This window comes from Herpailurus yagouaroundi, unplaced genomic scaffold (assembly GCF_014898765.1).
Source record: "Herpailurus yagouaroundi ecotype Mexico unplaced genomic scaffold, PumYag 182, whole genome shotgun sequence".
In the NCBI taxonomy this organism is placed as follows: Eukaryota; Metazoa; Chordata; class Mammalia; order Carnivora; family Felidae; genus Herpailurus; species Herpailurus yagouaroundi.
The window spans coordinates 34,779,064-34,803,721 of NW_024412413.1; the positions used below are offsets into that span (position 1 = coordinate 34,779,064).

Consider the following 24,658-nt stretch of genomic DNA (forward strand, 5'->3'; position numbering starts at 1 on the left):
TAATTCTTTCGTTTTTATTGCTGATATTGGATGACACGGATGTACTAGAACTTGTTTAACCACTCACTCATTGATGGACATTTAGGTAGTTTTCAGTTTGGAGCTATTATAAATAAAGTTGATAAGAACATTTATGTGCAAGTTATTGCTTGAAAATAAGTTTTTATTTCTCTGGGATATATGTCTAAGAGTGCAAATTGCTGGTCAGTGTGATAACTCTATTATTAGTGCTAAAAGAAACTGCCAGCTATTTTTTAGAGTGGCTGTACTATTTTATGTTTCTATCAGCCACATATGATTGATCTAGCCTCTTTTCATGCCTACCAACTTTTGGTTTCTTTACTTTTTAAAATTTGTGGGGCGCCTGGGTGGTGCAGTCGGTTAAGCGTCCGACTTCAGCCAGGTCACGATCTCGCGGTCCGTGAGTTCGAGCCCCGCGTCAGGCTCTGGGCTGATGGCTCAGAGCCTGGAGCCTGTTTCCGATTCTGTGTCTCCCTCTCTCTCTGCCCCTCGCCCGTTCATGCTCTGTCTCTCTCTGTCCCAAAAATAAATAAACGTTGAAAAAAAAAATTTAAAATTTGTTTTCAATTTTAGCCATCCTGATTGGTGTGTTATAGTCCACCTTTTGGGGGGCAAAATATATAAAGTTTAAGTTCGATTTTGTATTGTCATTTGCAAAAAATTGTTTCTCTTCTTTTGATTGGCTCTGTGATTTTTGTCATCTTTTTGCTTAGTGCAAACATTTTATGTAAAGGGGATATAATTTGGAAAAGAAATGCTTAGGTTGATTTCTGTATTGTTGAAATTTTCTGTATTACTTATGAAGATCATTAATTCTGTGTGTTGTAGAATCTTTTATTTTTTTTCTCTCACAATTATTCCATAACTATAAACGTCTCAAGATGTGTCATTTTTTTCTTGGGTGTTGCAATTGGTTTCACATTTTGTTTTTATTCGAATAGTCTTTACTTTTTATCCTATATATTAAGAATTAGAAAAGTAAATTTCATTTGGATCCACAGTAAATGTCAGACTCGGTGTTCATAATTGGTTTGTATTTAAAGAAAATTTTATTCAGTAAAATTTGTAATTGCCCAAGTCGGGGAGATAATTCGCTGTTGTTCTAGTTCTTTATTAGTAGAATATTAAGCTTGTGGCAAGTACCAGTAATTAGCCAGTGCACACATGTCTGTTTGAGTCCTCTCTTGTCTCTAAGATGCAAGTGCCTGCCTGTTATTTTAAGTCTGCATATTTTCACTGGAAATGTTAATTAGAGTTTAATTAAGTTACAAAAGAGGTTGTAACAATAGTTTAGGAGCTAAAAAGTCTTGAAAGATAGGGTAAGAATTGCACAATACTTTGAGTTAAATATATAGTGCAGTGAAAATATTAGTAAGACTAATTAAGACAAATGCTGAGAATATTGTCTATTCTATTAACAATATCAGGAATTAAAAATGTGGTATGACTACAAAGCCTACAGCTATTAAAAAACTGCAGAATATTATGAATCACTTTCTGCAAACAAATTTGACAATTTAAATGAGATGGACAAATTCTTTGAAAAATACAAGTTACCAAAAATAACACATGAAAAAGAAAGTCTCGGTAGCTGTATATCAATGAAATAAATCGAATTTTTAATTAAAAATATTCTCTTAAAGAAAACTCCAGGCCCAGATGGCTTTATGGGTGAGTGCTGCCAAACATGTAAGGAAGAAATAAAACTAATTCTACGTATATTCTCTCAGAAAATAAATGAGAGGCCATTTTTTTTAATTTTTTTTTTAACGTTTATTTATTTTTGAGACAGAGAGAGACAGAGCATGAATGGGGAGGGTCAGAGAGAGGGAGACACAGAATCTGAAACAGGCTCCAGGCTCTGAGCTGTCAGCACAGAGCCTGACGCGGGGCTCGAACTCACGGACCGTGAGATCATGACCTGAGCCGAAGTCGGTCGCTTAACCGACTGAGCCACCCAGGCGCCCCGAGAGGCCATTTTAAAACTCCATTTATAAGTCTACCAAAATCATAAAAGCAAAATCCAAGAGAAAAAATTATTGATCCATGTTCCCATAAAGTTGAAAAAATCCTTACCAAAATATTTGCAAACTGATTCCAGTAACATATTAAAAAGGTAATACATCTTGACCAGTGGGTTTGTTTCATAATGAAAAATTGGTCTAAAATACAAAAACAATTGATGTTATTATATTGATAGATTAAGAAGTTATATGATTATCCTAATACAGGTAAAAAATTATGCACCAAAATTAAATAGTGACTCAGGATTAAAAAAAATAATAATGACCCTCACTGAACTAGGAATAAAAAGAAACTGTCCTAAACTGACAAAAGGCATCTATGAAAAAAAAAAAAATCCATAACTAACATTGTACTTAGTAAAATATTGAGTACTTTCCAATTAGCATCAGGGCATAGATGAAGATGTCTGTTCTTAATACTTCTGTTCAAAATTTTAGTGGATGTCACAGCCAGTATGGTAAGTCAAGAAAAAGAAATTAAAGATAAACAATGAGAGACCCAAACTGTCTTTATTTACCTTTAACATATTGTGTATATAAAAATTCTAAGGGATCTTAAAACAACATCAGCTCAATTTCAGCATTGTTGCAGGATAGGAAACTTGTATTTAAAATGAACTTTTTCCAGAGAGAAATTAAAGAAGATATAAATAAATGAAGAGATATACCAAGTTCGTAGATTGGAAAATTCTATGTTTTAAGATGTCAGTGCTCCCCAAATGGGTTTATAGAATCAATGAAATCCCGGTCAGAATTATAGCAAGCTGGTTTTTTTGGTTGTTTTTTTGGTTGTTTTTTTGGTTGTTTTTTTTTTGGGGGGGGGGAGGGGTGTAGAATTAACCAGCTGACTTCAAAATTTATGTGGAAAGGCAAGGAAATAATCTCAAAAAAGAAAAAAGACATTAAAAATGCTTAGGGTTGAGAAGCACTGAGTTAGAAATCTATTATGTTGATATAAAAATGTTTTCAATCTTGTTTTAAGTGCTTTAGTCTTTTTTTTCTGAAAAATTACATACGAAGATAATTAAAGCAATACAAAGATAGGAGAATGAGAAAAATGTAAATATAAGTGTCCAAATTTAAGTAATGTAACATCCCCAACATTTATTGTGATGAATAGAAAGACACCAGTTGTTTTACATTTATAGTGTTGTATTATTCAGAGTTCTTTGTTTGAAAGTTGCAGAAACTGATGCTGGCTAAGAGGCAAAAATAAAGTAAAATAAGGAAGAAATACTGGCAAGGCTCAGGAGCTCAGGGGCTCAAAGGAACAATGGGGTGCTTGGCAATGAGATGGAAAAGGGCAAGAATGAAAACAGTTCTTAAAAATAGGAACCAGAATCCATGACTACAGTAGTAGTTACAGCCTCGGCATAATGCCTTTGGAATTGAGTGAGATGCCAACCTTTTGATCTCTTTGTTCCTCTCTTCAAGAATCAAAATCCAAAGAGAGGAATTCTAACTGGACAAGTGTAGATTATTTTCAAAGATGGTGGCAATATTTTTCTCTTCTCTCTACTTGTACTTTTGCAATCTGACTTTGTTGCTCATGCCATCAAAAAGTGGTGTTTATCCATTCTGTAATCAATCTGGACTTAGATGTGTGACTTGCTTTGGCCAGTGAAACATTAGCAAATGCTAAACAAACAGAGGCTTTACTAGCACCCACAGGTTGGGCTTACTTCTTTTGGCTGGAGTTGGAAGTCTGAGCTTATAATGTGAACAAGTTGGAGCTAGCATTTTGTAGAGACTACATATAGGAGAACCAAAGTGCTCTGACTTATAGACTGCCTCCTGTCAGAATGTGAGTGAGGCCATCTTAGACCATCCTTCCCCACTTCAGTTGATAGATGACTGTAGTGGAGAAATGACCTGAGTCAAGACGAATGAAAGAACTGTTCATCTAAGCCTAGTTCAAATTGCAAACACACAGAATCATAAGCAACTAAAACATTTGTTTATTAAGTTTTGAGGTAATTTGTTATGCAGCAATAGAAAACTGTTACTAGACAACAAAGTGATGTTACAACAATTTAAACATATAGCATTGGCTCTGGACTTACCATTATTCTTAATAGAATAATTTGCAACAAGCCAGTTGTAACATAATACAACTGTAAGAGGAATGATAATCATAGTAATGAAAGAAGACGTATATTGAGTCCTCTCAACATGCTGGCATGTACCCAAGCACTTTATTATTAGGTAACAGGGTAACTTAGCCAAGCTCATAGAACCATAAGTGATAGAAATAGGATTTGAACTCAATCTGATTCTAGAATCTAGATATAAGTGTTTGGCATCAATACATGTCTCTTCACAGCAAGAAATGTTAATTTCTGCAAGATCCCATTAAAAGTAAATCAGGAGGATTATATGAAAATGTGAAGAGGTTGGGCATTATCATTTTTTTCAACTATGGGTTTCATATTTAGAAGGTACTCTGAGTTGCTTCCTGATATGAAAGATGAGAACATCCTCATACTTTTATTTCTTTCTGTCTTCTCCCATTTAATTCCCAATTTTTGTCAGTTATTTTTTAAATTTTAATTTATATTTTCCCCTAAACATAATTCATATAGATTTTGAAGTTTATTTCTTGTTTAAATTAACGTTCACTGCTATCCTTTAACATGCCTTCTCTATTACTGAGATACTTACTTTGTTTTCTCTCTTGGTTGGCCAAAGTTCACGATCATGTAACCTGTTTCTCTCCCTCCCCAATAGGGATCATCAGATCTCTTTTAGATAAGAATATTTGCCTGTGGCCTTTATAATTATAATACAAAATAATTGATTACAAAAATTAGAAAGTAAGTATTTTTTCCTCTTAGTTTTGTTTAGTTTTGTTTTGTTTTAGAGGTTATTAAGTATACTGGGAAGTCTTTTTATTTCCCCTTTCTACTCTGCTTGAAGTCCCTAGGAATCTTTATGCCAGTATTTTTCAGTGTTGACCCTTCTGTATTATTATTATTTGAAAATATAAGTATAAGCAAAACTTCTGTTAGTATTTTATGTTATATTCTATTTTCTTTCCTGGGTACACCAATTTTATGTTTGTTGTATCACCTTTATCTGACTTCCATTTCCATTAGCTTTTTCTCTGAATTACTTTAAAATATTTGACTCTTTTCATTCTTTTTGAGAAGTTTCCTTAAGTCTATTCTGATGTCTGTGGATGTACTTGTAGCAGCCTTTATTTGTTCCGAATATGCCTTTTATTCCTATAATGAATATTCCAATTTCTATATTTAGTATTCATCCACCTAACTTTTTATTTCTATTCATCTTTAATATCTTTTCTTTGATTTTTTTAAAGGGGAACTTTTTAATCTTTAATTTATTGAATCTCTGAATTTGTTTTTTTTTTTAATAAGTAATCTACTTGAAACTCTTGAGCATTCCGTTTCCTGACATATATTTTCCACCTTTGTCTTTGCTTATATTTCTTCCCCTCTCAAATACTACCACTCCATCTCCCTGGTTCCATATAAAACCCTTTCATTCTTAGTAATTGCTTATCTTTGAATGTGTAGAGTTCTATCTTGTCACACTATTTTATAAAGAAATTCATGTCATTCAAATGGAGCCTGGATTGAGTGGTCTAGGAAACTCCACATCTTCAATTCAGATTTATTCTCTGGAACAGTGGTTGTCAATTTTTTTCAAGATAGTGAGAAATATTTTAGGCTTTGCAGTACATACAAAGTGACTCTGCTGTTGCAGCACAAAATTACCTATGGAAAAGATGTAAATGTGTGGGCATGGCTATCTATGTTCCATTAGAATTTTATTTATAAAATCAGACAGTGTGTTGTATTTGACCCATGGGCAATATTTTATTGATGTTGGATCTTGAATATCTGTTGCTCAGGGGTAGAGAGGAGACCTTTTGCCAGTAGTGATGTAGACTGATAATGCAACTCATAGGTGCAGTGAAGTGCAGTAAATGATAGCTTGATTCTGTCACAGGAATGGTTGGTGCTAGCTTGGCAGAAGCTGTGCAGTTCCTTGAAACTGATTATCCTACTTCCTGTGTGACCTGTAGAGTAGTGATACTTTATTACTTTCTACCTCACTTCCTTCTTGAACATTCTGGCTTCATTTCTTCTTTTCCCAGATGTAGCAATGACCCATATACTTTTGGCAGTAGTCAACCTGGCTTTTTATTCTCTTTTTAATCTATATATATGGCCTACTTTTATTAACTAGGATCTTCAGGTAAGCTTTGAGCATCATAAAAAATGATATAATTTAGAAAAGTTAGGTCTTGAAAATATGAAGCTAATTTACTTTCCAAATTGTTGTCTTTCATACTGAGTTTTTACAAATCCATTCAGAAATTCAATTTATATCTTTACATTTGGTTTTATGCAGCCTCTGAAAGGAATGTCTCTGACTCAATGAGTATAGGTCCTTGGAGTAAAAAATCAACCCCCCCCCCCCAAAACAACCAAATGTGTAATAGTGCAGAATACGTGTAGTTATCATAACAATATAATTCTGTCCTACTTCTTAGAGTTCATTCACTTCACAGACAAGTTTAAACCTTAAGAATGTGAGATGAGTAAGATAAAGCCATTCTCCAGGCAGGGCTTATGGCCTAGTGAAGAGAGCTCTAAATAAGTGAAACAACCTATTTAACATCCTTTTTAGTATGTTTAATATTATAAAGGTTGCCTAGGACTAATGTACTATATAATCTGTATATATAGTTAGATAGGTTTCATATATTACATATATTTTAGGCATTTATAATATACCATTGTATTTAAATTTTGTTTATATTTGACGATTTTTTTTCGTGGAAAATATGAACTCTGGGTACTCTGATAGAAACGTTAAAAACATTTTTTTTTTTTTAATGTTTATTTATTTTTGAGAGAGAGACAGAGCACGAGTGAGGAAGGGGCAGGAAGAGAGGGAGACACAGAATCCGAAGCAGGCTCCAGGTTCTGAGTTGTCAGCACAGAGCCTGATTCTGGGCTCGAACTCACAAGCTGTGAGATCATGATCTGAGCCTAAGCTGGACGCTCAACCAATTGAGCCACCCAGGCGCTCCTCTGATAGAAACTTTTAAATGTAAACTTTGCCAAAGGATATTGTTTGTACGTTGATATGATTATTCATTTAGTATTTTTTAAAAATTCAGCAGTGTCCATCATTGTTATTTTTCATTCATTTTGTTTGTGTATTTTTTTCCACAAAGACTTGGAAATACATAGAATAAATACTACAATTTCCGAGATAATTAATTTGGGAGAGGTTCATGAGTAACACTGTCTTAAATTTTTCTTTCTGATATGGTGGCTGTTTTTACTGTAGTAGTATTTCTAAACTTTGATACATTCCTTACCTTTTTATTTGTGTGGAAAAAGCGAAAAGAATAGCTGATAACCTTAGTTTATTGAGGAAACTAGGGCTGAGTGGGATAACTACGAGAAGTTATACAACTAAGAAATAAAAGAACTAGGACACAACTCCTAGTTTGTCAGATTAAAGCCAATACTCTTATCTATGTGTCAGTTAAATCACTGGGCCAACAATTTATCTTTAGGTAATTCAACAAATGTAGATCTTTACATAATTCTTGTCTCACAATTTCCTATACGTCAGATTGTTTCTTCAGCAAAAATTATTTGGATAATTAGCTTATTTCAATTTTTCACTGGCTGTATTTATTCATTTACTCAACTAATATTTACTGAACTCTCGGGAAAAATAAAGCAAATTAAATAAACATAATCTCTAACCTCTTAAAACTATTTCCACATCAAAAATTTGTTGGTCTCTTTACGATAGTTACCATGAGAAGTTTTTCACTTATTCTAGAGATGTATCTATTATTTAAAGTATTTTGGGAATGCTGTTTTTCAGAGCTTTCTTCACAGTCTAACTCTTAATCTTCACCAAATCCTAAATGAGTGTTTGCTCTTAGGGTATATATTTTAATTTGGAAACAACTGAACACCTCCAATAAAAGTTGTTTACCTAAAGGCAACCAGGAAAAGTTACATGGTCAAGTTAATGAATTCCTTTTTTTTTTTTCTTTTTCATTGAGTTACCTAGCCCCCTGTCTTGTTCATGAAGATTATAAATTAAAGTATGATGGGCTATTTCTCTGACTTTGAATGTAAATCTAATACAGTTCCATCAAAGAATTGGTTTTTTGTAGCAACAAATGGCAGACTTCTTGGGATATTATTTCTAAGTCTTCTGACCTAATTTTGAAAAGAAGCATTCATATGTTTAAGCACTTTTTGAAATAGACAATCTGATTGGTCTGCAGACATACCCTATAGACTTACTTGGTCTATATTTGAACAGAGAAAAGGAAATGAGATATAACCTAAAATGAAATAAAGGGAAAATGCCAAAGTGGTGGTAGTATGTTTTTGGGGTCATTGGAGAGAATGTTTACACAAATAATAATTTTTACCGCTTCCTGCATCTTTTTATCCTATTCCTTATGTTTGGTGTGTCCTCAACTCCATTTCTGCCCAACTATAATGCTGCTTTTATGCAACGTTTCTGATCTCTCCTATAGTAATGATATTGGGTCATATAAATTATGCAATGTAGTGTAATTATTTGGAATGTACCTTTCGCTCTATCAAATATAAACTCCTTTAAAGCAGATATTGTATAATTTGTGAATGTTTGTATCCCTTAATTGTAGCCCTATTATAATTAATATCAAGTGGGTGAACAGATGAATACATGAACAGAAGAGATTCTATATAAGACAAATTTATAGGGATGACATGTAATTGTGTATGTAATTCTATGAGGAATAAAGTAAAGGATGTACTTTAGTCAGGAGAAAAGGAAGAATTTAAAAAAAAGTCAAAAAATTTTAAGTACTAATGAATCCCATATACATTATGCATTGGAGTATATCTGAAATCAAAGTAGATTTATGTAAGAAGGAAGAAGTGAGTTAAAAGAAAATGTGTCCAGAGATACCTGGGTGGCTCAGTTGCTTAGGCATCCGACTTCAGCTCAGGGCATGATCTCATGGTTTGCGAGTTTGAGCTCCACATCAGGCTCTGTACTGACAGCTCAGAGCCTGGAACCTGATTCAGGTTCTGTGTCTCCCTTTCTCTCTGTGCCTCCCCTGCTTGTGCTCACTCTCTCTCTCTCTCTCTCTCTCTCTCTCTCTTTCTGTCTCAAAAAATAAATAAGATAAACATTAAAAGAAAATGTGCCTGAAGCACAAGTGTACTTTACAATTTTTATACTTCTGGCAACATTAAACTATGAAGGGCCAAGGACAATCGTATGTCTTATACTTGGTAGAGAGAGTTTTCATCATAGAAACTAATAAGAGTTTTCAGTACTTTAAATATTTTTTCTCATTAAATATTATTGTTTTTCAACTTAAAATTTTACAGGTACCTGTAGAATATTGGACATTCAGATCCAGGATCCATTAAGACTCTATCACCTTGAATCAAGGATTTAACTGATACCCTCCTCCATCTTTTATTCATATCAATTAACATTTTTCAAAAAATATTGACAAATTCACCATAAGGGAATTTTTAAAAAATAATACTACCCACGTTTTCAAATGCCGAAGAATAGCAAGGTGGTAAAAAGAGAATTAGATGATGAAGTTATTGAGTCTGTCAAAGACCTTCTTTCCAATGAAGACTCAGCTGATGATGCTTTTAAGAAGAGTGAACTAATTGTTGATGTTCAGGAGGAAAAAGATATAGATGTTGAAGAGGAATCAGAAGTTGAAGATGAAAGACCAGCTTGGAACAGTAAACTACAATACATCCTGGCCCAAGTTGGATTTTCTGTGGGTTTAGGAAATGTGTGGCGATTCCCATACCTATGTCAGAAGAACGGAGGTGGTAAGTTTTGGGGGGTTTTGTTTTGTTGTTCAGTGATACGTTGCTAAGTAAATTGTAATTGACTGTTTGAAATAGCTCCTGTTGTTGCTGCAGTCTCATTATTTCAGAAAGTATGAATTCCATTGTAAAGCCAGGGAGACTCCTTTGTTGGAAGTGAGCTCACCTCTGTTTTCAGATTAGGTTTCCATAGAGGCATATGGCTTGTTAAGAATACTCAAAGAAAGATTTCTTAAGGGTAATACATTCTCAAATTCTTTCTGTGGATGTTATTAAACGTCTCTAAATTACTGAACTTTCTAACAAATGTTACAGGCATTCCTTATGCCTGTCAGTTATTCTCTTTGGAGAAAAACCTAAAGTTTCTGATATAAGACAATACTGGCAAAACAAGTCACAAAGAATTTTTTCTACACAATTTATGAACTCTGAATTTGAAATAATTTCATTTTACCACACAAAAATTGTATTTAATTTAGAGTAATTATAGTGTTCAAATGCTGACCAAAACTTTGTAGATCCCAGTGGAAGGGATTTAACCAGATAATTAATGTATTGCTAGGCATTCTTCATCCTTAGATACCATATATATTTGATTCCTAATTCTATAGTGTTTGGGGACAATGTTTAGTTTCAAAAAAAACTTTAAAGAAATTAGCATCCTTGCTGGGTTCTACTCCTGAAGCCAAGACTACACTGTATGTTAACTAACTTGAATTTAAATTAAAAAAGAAATCAGCATCCATAACTTTAAACAAAAATAAATCCATCAACGTAATGGTCTAGCTTTTTGTATTTGTGCATATAATAATAAGGGTTACTTAGCAAAAATTGTCTTAAAAACCAGTAAAAAACATATTCAAGGGAATGGCTTGTTCATGTAGGACACAAGCTCTATAGTGTACCAAAGTCAAGTAATATTAAGTTAACTAACATTTGAGTTGAAACTTTATTATCTATATATGTACATGGAAGCTGTGAAAATAAATGTGGTTAAAAACTAAATATTAACTAAATTTCATTGTACAAAATGTAGAAAGATTATTTTGGTATTTGATCCCAATTTGTGATAGTTTAGTTGACTGGACAAAAATATGGTTTTATACTTTCTGTACAAATCAAATGAGATAATATAACCATTCATTTGTGAAATTTCTTTTTGGATTAAAAGATAAAAAGCTAAGGTGTTCTGATGACAAAATATATGTAAGATCTTACTTAGTTAATTCAACCAGGCACAAAACAACAGGTTTGGAAATAGTAGCCTGTGTATCAAATCAGCTATAAGGAGCTGTATACTACCCTGCTTTTTGTTTCTCCTGAGTCATCCCATTTGCCAAGACTAGAAGAAGATGAGTTCTGATCTTAAGCCTTTCACTTTATGAGCCTTACTGGCCATACTGTTGAGGAAGAAGGCTGTATTGCCTGAAGTCAGGTTGCCATCTATTTAACGCAAATCGTGTTTTGGTGGAGAACTCAAAGGATTTCATATTTAGAGATTAGTTATTAGACAGAATGGCTCCTCCTCCTTATTGTCATATGTAATAGGAGTCAAAACGTTCTTCCTACAATTGTTTCCTCTCTTCAAATAAAAAAAATACTGGACAGCGATATAAAATGCCAGTGGACTTTTTCATTTCAAAAGGGCTGTCAATACAAAAGGCTGTACCCAACATGCAGTATAGTATTGAGCCTTACAGGTATTTGAGTTGTATTTTCTGGCTGTTTAGACAGATAACCTGAGACTAGTTGAATCTCATTCATCTGTCACTTGAGGCACTTTATGAATAATAGAACTAAAAAGTGGTAAACCCAGCATAAGTTGATTTGTTTGAAGATATTAAATTTAAAGTACAATGGGTAAGCTTAGTAAATAGTGTAATATAGAAGCTACCAGCTCACATTTTGAAGTCAATTTGGCCTTGAAGCCTGGCTGTTTTCCACAGTAGCCATGTGACTTTTTCCAAGTTAACTTACTTCTGGTTTAGTTCCCACACTTGTAAAATGAGGGTAATAAGGGTACTTACCACATTGGATTCTTGTAAGAAAAAATGAGTAACTACATGTAGCATGCTTAGAAATGTGCCTGGCAAATAGTAACTGCTCATTTATATCTTAGCTATGACTATTTTTAACATGAAGGTTAGTGTTAGAGTAATTTCAGTTAGAAGATAAAGCTAAGTATCTAATAGCATGTCGTGCACACATAATTGAGGCACTATCGCCAAATCCAGTTTTAATTCATTCTCTCCCTCTCTAGTCATGCACACATACGTGAATGTGTTCACATTCTAGGACTAGGCGCATGTATTAAAATGCTCTTTCAGTCCTTTGGGAAACATTTTCAGGTCATTAGCACCTCAATGTAACTAATCATTTTAAAAATTAGATTTTTTTTTTTACTGTTCATTTTTTAAGGGCACTTGTCGGGATGAGCACTGGGTGTTATATGTAAGTGATGAATCACTGGCTTCTACTCCTGAAACCAGTACTCCACTGTATGTTAATTAACTTGAACTTAAATAAATAAATTTTTAAAGAATTAGATTTTTGATAATTCTGTTTTATAAACTCATGAATCCATGCTTTACATTACATACCCATTTGTAGAATCAACTTAAGTCAGAAAGACTGAAAATCCATCATAAGAAAGTAGAGATTTTCTGTGGACCACTATATTAGGGAAATTCTTGTATGTGGTCATTATTTCAGAGATATATACTAAGATAAATAATTTGAAAAAAAGTAATGTTTACTTCTTCAGCAGAATAACCACCAGAACAATTTGAACAACTTCCAAAATCTATTCAATTCCACTAGTCTTTTTTTAATGGGAAAATACAACAAATGGATTCTTATTTTATTATTAATGCATTTGATGCATTGACACCCCCAATTGCATGATTTACTAGACAGTATCTGGTTGGACAAAACTTCAGATAAGAAATTTGAATGTAGGAAGTCCATCCTAGGGGTTATTTAATGAATGATTTGCATGTGTATTCTTATGTAGGAATGAATATGTTTCACATTTAACTTTATCAATTAATAGGATCTAATATTAACATTGTCAAACTTATTCACATTTTAAAATAACTAGTCATATGTCTTAATTTGAGATGTTGCTATAAAATAATTTTTAAGTATGAAAACCTTACTACAAGGATAATATATAAATTTGCACATGTATTTTACAATATATATTAAATATCTTAGTTTTTCAGTCAATGTCACCATCCCTTCACAGAATTTTGGAAAACAAAAAAATTCCTGAAATGTACCTTGTAAATGAAGTATATATGGGAAAAAATAACATTTGTCTGAGGTAGAAGTTCTTATTATTTTTCTATTTTTTTTTTTCTTTTTCAATCTTGGCAGCCGCTTCTCCCCTGTTGTTATTTAGGGAGAAAAGTCAGCTGTAATACTAGAATATCTCGTTCACTCTAATTTATATGATTTGGAATGCATGATTTAGATGAGTTTGAATAAGATTTAATAAATCACTTGATGAGCAATGTGTGAATAAGATTTCTTGGAGTTTGTGAAACCTACTTGAGAAAATAATTTTGAGAAATCAATTATTTTTATGGAAAATGAAGTCATGCCCTTTCAATAAGATGAAACTAAAAACTGTATTCTTACTTTAATCACAATTATTTTTTATCAGACGCCCTTTGTAGCAGTCAAGTTTGGGTTTCAAATACTAGAAAGTTTAAAATGATGAAATTTCATTTTCTTCAAAGTCCTTTAGAATTATACTATATAGAAGTTCAAATATTGTCTTTTATGAGATTTTCAAAATTAGTGCATTGTCTACTGTGACTATTAAAAATGTAATCTATTTTATTTGTCCTTGTTTCTGTAGGTGCATATCTTTTGCCGTATTTAATACTGCTTCTGGTAATAGGTATTCCCCTTTTTTTCCTGGAACTTTCTGTGGGTCAGAGAATTCGGCGAGGAAGCATTGGTGTATGGAATTACATAAGCCCTAAACTGGGTGGCATTGGATTTGCAAGTTGTGTAGTAAGTTTCCTGGTATGGTGTATGCCATATAATTTTTACAGGGTTTGTAATGGTACAGTTTTCATTTATATGAAATCTTTGTGTATTTCTATTCAACTCTTTAATCGTGTTTTTAAAAAACATCTTTGGAGTTTGCACTAATATGCAAACCAAGCTGTAAATATTAATACAGTTCAACCTTGATAATGCCTGTTAAGACCTATAGGAGTCATCTTTTTAGAAAAGATGATGTGTTTCAAGTAAAAATGAAATGAGGATTTTTAAAATGTTGAATGGGGTTTATGCATTTCATCTTGTTCAAAGAAAGGGGCATGAGAGATGTAATTACACTGTTTTGTTTTGCAGGTGTGCTTTTTTGTGGCTCTCTACTACAATGTCATCATTGGCTGGAGTTTGTTTTATTTTTCTCAGTCTTTTCAGCAACCTCTACCTTGGGATCAATGTCCTTTGGTGAAAAATGCTTCACACACTTGTAAGACATGTACCATGTACTGTTTTGTATTTAAAGATCATACAGTTGCTAGAAGTGTGAGACTTTGAGATTTTTTTCCTTTTAAAATAATGTGGAAGGGGCAACTGGGAGGCTCAGTTGGTTGAGCGTCCAGCTTTGGCTCAGGTCATGGTCTCGCAGTTTGTGAGTTTGAGCCCCACATCAGGCTCCGTGCTGACAGCTTGCTCAGAGCCTGCTTCAGATTCTGTGTCTCCCCTTCTCTCTCCCCCTCCCCTGCTCATGCTCTGTGTCTCTCTGTCTCTCAAAAATAAATAAACGTTAAAAAAAATTAAAGAAACCTCAACAAGGATACATGTCTGTGAATTTTGCACCATTGTGTTTTCATTGTGAATGTAAATACTTCTCGAGAATAGTAGTACTTTTCTATGAAATGTTAAGAACTGATTTATAGGCTTACTGGAGGAAGAAATGCCTCATTCCTCTTTCTAGTCTGAAATGACTGTATTACCTTTCTTTCTACAGTCGTAGAGCCGGAATGTGAAAAAAGTTCTGCCACCACCTATTACTGGTATAGAGAAGCCCTGAATATTTCCAGTTCCATTTCTGAAAGTGGGGGCTTAAACTGGAAGATGACCGTCTGCTTGCTGGCCGCCTGGGTTGTAGTTTGCTTGGCTATGATCAAAGGCATTCAATCTTCTGGAAAAGTTAGTATATTAGAGCCCCTCCTGATTATGCTAATCACCACTCCTGCATGCCCTCTACGCACCCCTCAAGCTCTGCTGTAAATGTCTGGGCAAACTACAAGTACCATGCCATTTTAGGAAATACAGATTGGCAAAAAGTGGTGCTTTTAAAAATGTGTTTAAAGAAAGACCATAAAAATGTGTTTGATAGTGAAATCTGAAGTTATGTAATCTCTCCTTATTTCATCAAAGATCTTTCCTGAAATTTGTGTCAATACTAAACAATCTTTACTTTTGCTATTCATTCACTTGACCCTCATGTTTTAGTTCACCGAAGATGGAGGTGAGACATAGATAACAGGAGAGTGAGTCATGAGGCTCAGGAGATGAGTGCCGCAGACTGTGGTTGCAGCCCTGCTTTGTCCTGAAGCTGCAGAGAGGGGTCTGAGGCAGCTAGCAAGGGCCTCGGTGTGGGGCTCAGCTGGAGGAAGAATGATGGGGCAGGGAAGGGAGGTGCTGTACTGTGAGGCTTTGCAGGTCAGAGGGAGGAACTCACATTGTATTGCAGCTGTATTAGAAATCCTGGGAATGTGTTAAGCAGGAATAAGATACCCTGAGTGGTAGCCTGAAAACTAGGAGAATATTACCAGTGGTGCAGGACTACTTCTGGGTGTTTGACTTTTGCACCTGGATGGATGGTTGGGCTATTTGTAGAGGCGGAGACGGGTGGGGACATCTGTGGGGAAAATTCAGAAGTTCTTTTCTGGACCTGAAAAGTTTTAGAGACCTGTTAGGCTTCTACATGGAGATGTCAAGGAAGCTGTAAATGTCTGGTTAGGACAATTGCTTTTCTATGGTTAAACATTTGCTTAACTTTAAACGTGAAAACTTGTGAAGCGGAAAGTACAACCTTGGCATTGCTAATTATTCAGTCTTGGGAAACTTAACAAGGGCCGCTCCTTACTCCAAAAGCTTTTCACACTGGGGCGCCTGGGTGGCGCAGTCGGTTAAGCGTCCGACTTCAGCCAGGTCACGATCTCACGGTCCGGGAGTTCGAGCCCCGCGTCAGGCTCTGGGCTGATGGCTCAGATCCTGGAGCCTGTTTCCGATTCTGTGTCTCCCTCTCTCTCTGCCCCTCCCCCGTTCATGCTCTGTCTCTCTCTGTCCCAAAAATAAATAAACGTTGAAAAAAAAATTAAAAAAAAAAACAAAAAAACAAAAGCTTTACACACTTATAATGGGATTTTGATTAATGAAAAAATACTTTTTTGCTGTTTCTTTTACCTAAAACAATATAAGTAAGGATTTATTAGGGTGTCAGTGGCCATTAATTCCTCTTAAATCTTGCTTGTTTTGTGAACTATAAGAAATCAAGTTAACGATAACTATGGACTATTTTAAAGGAGTGTAAGTAAGAGAGAGTCCTTATTTCTCATTATATCTCAAATAGGATCTTAGGTCGCATTGCATTAAGACTAATAAGCCATTCTAATATGATGGCTATACAAGGTATTAATAGTATTATTAATCATGCTATAAAAACAGACTGCCAAATTATAGAAGAGGACATATAATCTTAACTATAGAAAGGAATGTAGATGTTAGTGTTTCTCACCTATATTTTTTTTTTCTTTGTAGATCATGTATTTTAGTTCTCTTTTCCCATATGTGGTACTTATATGCTTCCTAATCAGAGCACTCCTTTTAAATGGTTCAATTGATGGCATCCGCCACATGTTTACCCCTAAGGTATGTACTGCATTTCTATTCAAGGCTTATGATCATAAAAGCATTATGTCCATTGTTAAAATGTTCCCACAGTTAGACTTAAGGGACAATTGTTCTAACATATGTACATTAGCCTTTTAAATTATAGCTGTTATGTTAACCAGCCTAGAAAAAAACAGGGCTTTTATATATCTATAATTATATCCATCTATTTCCAATTTTATATGTCCCATTTTAGTTCTAGAGTAAGACTCGCTATGTGAACTTCAAAAATTCCTCTTTTATAGTAAATTAACTTCCAGTTTTTTACACTGAGACATTTTAGGACTTTTCCATCTTTACTCTTCTTCCTTCTCTAAGTCTGTGGTTTTTAACCTTTTGGAATTGACTGCTTTGAAAAAACCGATAATAAGATCTTCTTACCAGAAAAACATAAGGAACATAATGATTTGCTTAATATCTAGAAGATTGACAGATTACCTAAAATCCATGAATGGGGGCTGAGGACGTTTCTGTGCTGTAAATCCTGTCTCGAGAAAATCAGTGTTCTTGTTTTGAGGTTTTGTACTTCCTAGAATAATACTTATAGTGGCAAGTTTGGGAAGTTTTCTGAATATACATTTCAGAAGAATTCTCATTAGGCTCCATAAATGGCTCAGAACTTAATGTTCTTTTATTCATGTTAGAGCTGAACCCAATGCTGGGCCGTTTGAATCTGTTTAATGAATCCTTGTGGATTAAATATATTGATTTGGCAGGAAACAAAAACAAGTTTTGAGATGTACATAATTTTAGTAATGAAGTTATACCTCACTATTAGTTTGCTAACACTTTTATTGGCAGACACTGAGTTACAAAAATACCGTTTCAAAATTAGTTCAGAAATTGGAAGTTATCTGAAGGGTGAATGTGCAGCCAGCATCATGCTGTGGGATTTGGGCAGAAATTAGCTTCCCTGGAATTCTTTGTCAGTCCTGGCAGCTGCCTTGATACTATGTAAGAGAGGCTGTGTTCTTTGGGTATCAGGTTCCCAAGCTGGAACCTGGAATTCATTCTCTAGTAGCAAAAATGCTGCCATTGATATCTGATTTTCTGGACTAATTCAAAAGTCCTGGTTAGCATTTAGAGTTTTTGGAACTCCTCAGTGAGTAACTACTGAAGATTTATAGATTTCAGCTGTATTATAATTTAAATCGGCTTCAAATGGGCCATACTTAATATCTAAAAACATTTATAGTGTAATGTTAAAAAAAAGAAAGCTTTTTGAGTTTAAAACAACAAACTTTGGTGTAAACTTCTGGAATATCACTTTTTATAAGTTGGCTATTGCTTGTGACATAATTCTGAATATTTGATTTAAATAAATATCTTAGAGTGCAAATACTTTGATAGGACACTTTTACATGCCTCCATATTTAAAACTGTAGCATTATTAACATTTTAAACCAGGACTGGGGAATCACTATTAAAATATAGTTAGTTCTTTCTTCAGTTCATTTTCCATTGACTGTGGATAGATGTGGGTGTGATAGTTACTCTGATAATGATAAGTTGTCAATTACTATTTAGTTTACATAGTTTGTCCAAGGGAGAAAGTAAAGGACACAAGTAAGCTGAATAATATCTTTAGTAAATAGGTATTGCCTGCCATCTAGTGGGAAGAGTAGAGATAGATTGTTAAGTGTGTTTTAGATCAGTATTCATGATAGAATAGTAATGTAGCAACAATCAATAAGCAATATGAATATTTTAGTTAAGTCTTCATAAATTATACCTATGATCATGATTATGTTTCATTAGAATATTATATTTACATTATATTTCAATAGTAATCACTAAAATTAATTGAACAATAAATCCTAATATTTGAGAAAATAGGCATTTTGGAATCTACTTGAGTTCGTATTTCAGCTCTGCTCCAGAACTGCTGTGTAACCTCAGGCAGATTCCTTAATCTTTCTATCATTCAGATAATAGTAGCAACAAATTTCATGAATTGTTCTGAAGATTAAATGAGATAATCCATATAAAGTGCTTATCAGTGTGCCTACCAGTACAGTCCATAGTTGTCCAAAATGATTGAGCACTTAGAGTGTGGTAGGTCAGGAATGTGACAGAGTGGTATATGCCTTGCTACCCCGTCTGCAGTTGAGGAAGCTGAAACTCAGAGAGAGCAGCCACTTACGGTAGATTGCACTGTTTTTACATAATGAAATGGCAGAATCAGGATCTGAAACAGGAACTCATGTTCTTAGCCATGTTTGACATTGCTCCCAATGAGAACAATTTCACTGCAATGGTAAAAAGAGATACAATACCAATTTAAACACTATTGTTACTGAAATCAAACTTAACTTTATTAACATCTGTGTCAGATATGGGTAATATTAATTGTTCCATTTGAAAGGTTTGATTGTTATATACAGTTATAATTGCCTAAGAAGTGAAGCTGAGTTACTTGAAGTATATATTCAGCACAGGTTTAGAACTTTAAAACTTTGGATATGAAAGTGTCTTAGAGATGATATAGTTACACTTCTTCCATTTTCAGGCAACTGTTGAAATGAATCAACAATACATATATGAACATGCAAAGTACAAATAGCTCTAACCAAGCTCATAATCTGCTTATTATCTGCTTTGACTATTAGACTTCCACCAGAAAACACAAAACGTAGGGTATTAGTTAAGTAATTGATAAGTTATTTTGCTTTGGAAAGAAAACAAAGGCATAAGTAAGAAATGATTGAAGATAGTTAATTTGAAATAGTCCTTTTGATTTATTTGTCTTAAAGATATTTAAAAATTCCCTTATAGGTAGAAAACCTCCACGTAAGTAAAATTTCCATCTACATGTTTGTGTGTAGTCTTTCTTCATATTTCTTGTTTCGTTACTAAGTGAAAAATTTATTATTTCTACTTACAAACAGATTATCACCCCAGTTTAAATAACCTTAAATATATCATAAGTATCATTATGATATATTTAAATAGTAGAACTGATTCCATGTAGAGCATTCTTAAATACTATTTTGCAGCTGACTTCTGTTATGTTTAATTTTAAACAGCTTGAAATGATGCTGGAGCCCAAGGTCTGGAGAGAAGCTGCCACCCAGGTGTTCTTTGCCTTAGGGCTGGGGTTTGGTGGCGTCATCGCCTTTTCAAGCTACAACAAAAGAGACAACAATTGCCACTTCGATGCTGTCCTGGTGTCCTTCATTAATTTTTTTACATCTGTCCTGGCAACACTGGTGGTGTTTGCAGTTCTGGGCTTCAAAGCAAATGTCATAAATGAGAAATGCATCGCAGAGTATGGATATTCATTTCCTTTAGCTTTTGATGGCATAAGCATATGAAAAGTATAACCTCCCAAGCCCATAAATGTTCATTAATACGTTTTTTCTGTTTTCCAGAAATTCGAAAATGATCGTAAAATTTTTGAGAATGGGCAACATTAGTCAGGATATTATTCCTCATCATATCAACCTGTCAGCTGTTACTGCAGAAGATTATCATTTAGTTTATGACATCATTCAAAAAGTGAAAGAAGAAGAGTTTCCTGCTCTTCATCTCAATTCCTGTCAAATTGAGGATGAGCTAAATAAAGTTAGTAGGTTATATTTAAGCAATACGATAGTCATCAATCATTTAATTAATGCATTATCCACCAAATGTCTTTTAGGAAAATGACCTTTAAAATGCCTGTAGAAGATTATGCTGTTTCAAAACTGACATTTTTCATTTCAGAGATGATATTTTCTTCTTTTTTTGTTTAAGTTTTTATTTTACTACCAGTTAACATGTGGAATTTAAGAAAGAAGACAAATAAAGTGGGAAAAAACAAGACAGAAATCAAAAGAACATACTTTCTTAAATCATGAAGGATTGCTTTACTTTAAAAAGCAATCCCATTGATTAAGCCATAATAATTTAAAATAAAATATAAACTTTCATCATAGAAAATGAAATTAGTCTGATACTTTTCCTGGTATAATATTTTAATACAAAATTTGAATTTTGACTATCATTTATATATTGCATAATTGCTTTGACACATGAATACTTGGCCATTTTAGTATTTATGTTTAACAAGTCCTGATTAAGTCCTTTTCTTCAGCCACTGTCGTTTATTTTAATAAACACGAAATAGGTGAACATTAATAAATATCATTGTATTGGTTGTTACCTTTTCCCTGTATTGCCAAAAAGGAAAATATAACAGAGAGCTTGGCTACTAATCCTTTGCCATAAGACAGTTAACCATACATGAGACTAAGCATAAAGAATCATGTGCAGGAAATTATGGATGGAGCCATCATTTATATAAAAATCTTAAATTCTGTAAAGAAAGATTTAATTACCAACTTACTTTTAAACGTTATTATTTTTTTTAATCCTGGTATATTGTTTTTATGAGATAACACAATTGACTTTAAGTTTGGTTGGAGACACAGTTACTTAGGAGACAACAACACGATATCAGCCTATTTATTTCCAGTATTTCCAAACATTATTCAGTGTTTCCCTCCTCTTTGTAATTGATATATACATATATATATGGCTATCTCTTAATATTATTTGGTACTAATGTCACTATTTTATATATATTTTACAGGCTGTTCAGGGGACTGGTTTAGCTTTTATTGCCTTTACGGAAGCAATGACACATTTCCCTGCATCTCCCTTCTGGTCAGTGATGTTCTTCCTCATGCTCGTCAATCTAGGGCTTGGCAGCATGTTTGGAACCATTGAAGGGATCATCACACCTGTTGTGGACACTTTCAAAGTGAGGAAAGAAATTCTTACTGGTGAGTTTTTATGCGTTTGACTTTTTATTGAACTGATACAGGCCATTTTAGGAAAGTTTTTTATTCATTCCTATCTATTAATATGTATATTATTATTTGTTATTTATGTATTTATATACTATGCAAATTACAGATTTAACATAGGTTGAATTGTTAATGATTACTTATTATATCACTCTTTATTAATAGTAATGTCACTACCATGAATTGCTGGCATTAGAATAAAGTCATAGAATGTTTATGCATAACTTTGTAAAGAAGACAAATATTCTTTTTTTAATGTTTCTTATTTTTGAGAGAGAGAGAGAGAGAGAGAGAGTGCAAGCAGAGGAGGGGCAGAGAGAGGGGGAGACACAGAATCTGAACCAGGCTCCAGGCGCTGAGCTGTTAGCAAAAAGCTCCATGTGGGACTCGAACTCACGAACTGTGAGATCATGACCTGAACCGAAGTCGGACGCTTAATTGACTGAGCCACCCAGGTGCCCCAACAAGACAAATATTTTTAAAGGTTCAGATTTGATATTCCTGTTCCAAAAAATGCATAGTTGAAATTGATAAATCTAAATTCAGTTCTCATATAAAATAGCCCTTATAGCCTACTAGTAGTTAATACTTCTAAGTAAGAAAGATAATAAAACAGTTTATCAATATTTATAGTTATTCGTAAGTCCTGTCTGCAAGCAGTTATTAAATACCAGTTATGTACTGCATCATCCTTGCATTTGAAGAATGTAAAGGATATAAGAGAAATTAGAAAAGAGATACAGAGATATAGGAGAGCCTTGTCTCCAAAAATAATAGTACTGATAACTAAAACCAAGTTTGGGTAGATAAGACTTACACCAGGTAATATACTGATAGATAGCGTAACAGTGATTTAACATGCTGTAAGAATAAGGAAGCAACAAAAGTCATCTAAATATATGATGGGACTATCAGTAAAGCGATGGAAGTTAAATTGGAAGTTAAATTGGAAATTCATACTTACTGGGATTGTTAGAGAACCCTCATCTGATTGAACCCAAGGATGTCTGTTTTCTCCCCTCCCAAACTGCCATTACCTGCTCAATTATTTGCACTCACTTCTGCTAAAAGGTGGTTGAGAAGTAGAACATAGTCATCTTTTATTTTTGACAGGTCCTTTGCTGAGTGTGTGAGAGAATAGTCTAATGAAAATATGGGAATATTATATAGATTCCAGAAATCTAAGTTGTTTTTTTTTAATTTTATAAAGTTTTTTTTTTTTATTGTTTACTTAAGACAGACAGAGAGAGAGAGAGAGAGAGAGAGAGAGCAAACTGGGGAGAGACAGAGAAAGGGAGAGAGAATCCCAAGCAGTCTCCACACTGCCAGCATGGAGTCCAGTTCGGGGCTCAAACTTGCAAACCATGAGATCATGACCTGAGCCGAAATCCAGAGTCAGATGCTTAACTGACTGAGCCACCCAGGCACCCCTCTCTAAGTTTTTATATTAACTGTAGGTGCTCAGAAGTTTTTGCCTCTTTCTTAGATACTACTCCAGAAACTCCTTTTTGAAGGTTCTTCTCTGTTACTTGGATAATGAGATTGCCCAACCCTGTCATAATTGTATTCTCAACTTATCTATTCATGCAATATCAAGATAGAGATTTGGGTTGGTGCTCAGGCAAGATCTGATCGGATTTCTTCAGTTAGGCTTTAAAAATAACTGTATTTCAGTCAAATATAAAAATATATGTTATCACAATCTTATTATGAGCTATATTAGTCTCATTATTAATTTAAGACTTCCACAGAGCTTCCAAAACTATAAAACATTATTAAAAGCAGAAAAGACCTATGAACATTTGCTGCCTGAAAAGGTCACTGTTATTTTTTTATATATAATTTTTTTTAACATTTATTTTTGAGAGACAGAGAGAGACAGAGCATGAGTGGGGGAGGAGCAGAGAGAGAAGGAGACACTGTATCTGAAGCAGGCTCCAAGCTCTGAGCTGTCAGCACAGAGCCTGACACGGGCCTCAAACTCATGAACCCTGAGATCATGACCTGAACTGAAGCAGGGCGCTTAACTGACTGAGCTACCCAGGAGCCCTGAAAAGGTCACTTTGTTATTAATAAAGAAAAGTATATTACAGAGATTTATGCTTTTAAAATCTTCTCAGTTTTTCTGTCTTTTTTATTTGTGCTTGTAAGTAAGTTTCTGCAGAGTCAGGGCAATGAATTGAGTCTTACCATGGATTCCTATTAAATCTGGGCGTAGCTCCAGCTAACTAACTCCCAATGTATTATATTCCATAGTATCAAGAAAGGTGTTGCCTGTTTATATGATTGACAAGTTATAAAAGTGAAAACAAAACTGTTTGAACATGGTAATTCATAATTAAGTTTAAAAGATTCCCATGAATAAAAGCTTAATTTTTTCATCTATTTCTTTTGTACAGTTATCTGTTGTCTTCTGGCATTTTGTATTGGCCTGATATTTGTGCAACGTTCTGGAAATTACTTCGTTACAATGTTTGATGATTATTCTGCTACACTGCCTCTGCTAATTGTAGTCATTTTGGAGAATATTGCTGTATCCTTTGTTTATGGCATAGATAAGTAAGTATCTATGCATTCATTTTTCATCTCTATTTTGGAAAGACCAATTGTCAATACCCATTTCATTTAGAAGAGGAGGGGAATGATTAGAGGGGAAAATGCTTTGCAACAACATCAGATCTTTTGCAGGCTCTTTTTTCATTCAATCCCTTGAATACAGTATATTCCCTTATTAGGTGATTAGATAGAATTGTGTAGATACTAATATAGTCTAGGATTCCGGAGCTTTGATTTAATTCTAGTTATCAAATAGTAACCTCCAAGATTAATGAGTAATGGCTATGGTCCAAGAACCAACAACTTTAAGTTGTTTGAAGTTATTATTGTTGTCCACATTTCACATTTCTCAGGCTTATGAGACGCCAAGTGACTAACTCATCACACACCTGGACAGAAGCACATCTGGGATTCATAGCTATTTCTGCTTAACTTTAAATCCTATCTTCCTAATTACTTCCTAATTACCTCTAAATTATAT

General features: G+C 33.9%; 1 protein-coding gene across 3 annotated transcripts in view; it reads left to right on the forward strand.

The window, feature by feature from the left end:
- Positions 1 to 24,658, forward strand: part of SLC6A15 (solute carrier family 6 member 15) — a 38,666-nt gene that overhangs the window by 8,035 nt on the left and 5,973 nt on the right. For all 3 annotated transcript variants that reach the window (XM_040491298.1, XM_040491299.1, XM_040491300.1), the window contains exons 2-10: positions 9,440 to 9,907; positions 13,770 to 13,927; positions 14,273 to 14,399; positions 14,901 to 15,082; positions 16,700 to 16,810; positions 19,858 to 20,099; positions 20,203 to 20,395; positions 21,405 to 21,597; positions 24,021 to 24,180. In XM_040491298.1, coding sequence (XP_040347232.1) covers positions 9,619 to 9,907; positions 13,770 to 13,927; positions 14,273 to 14,399; positions 14,901 to 15,082; positions 16,700 to 16,810; positions 19,858 to 20,099; positions 20,203 to 20,395; positions 21,405 to 21,597; positions 24,021 to 24,180 — 1,655 coding nt within the window. In that variant the 5' untranslated portion in view covers positions 9,440 to 9,618. The remainder of the gene's footprint in view (positions 1 to 9,439; positions 9,908 to 13,769; positions 13,928 to 14,272; positions 14,400 to 14,900; positions 15,083 to 16,699; positions 16,811 to 19,857; positions 20,100 to 20,202; positions 20,396 to 21,404; positions 21,598 to 24,020; positions 24,181 to 24,658) is intronic.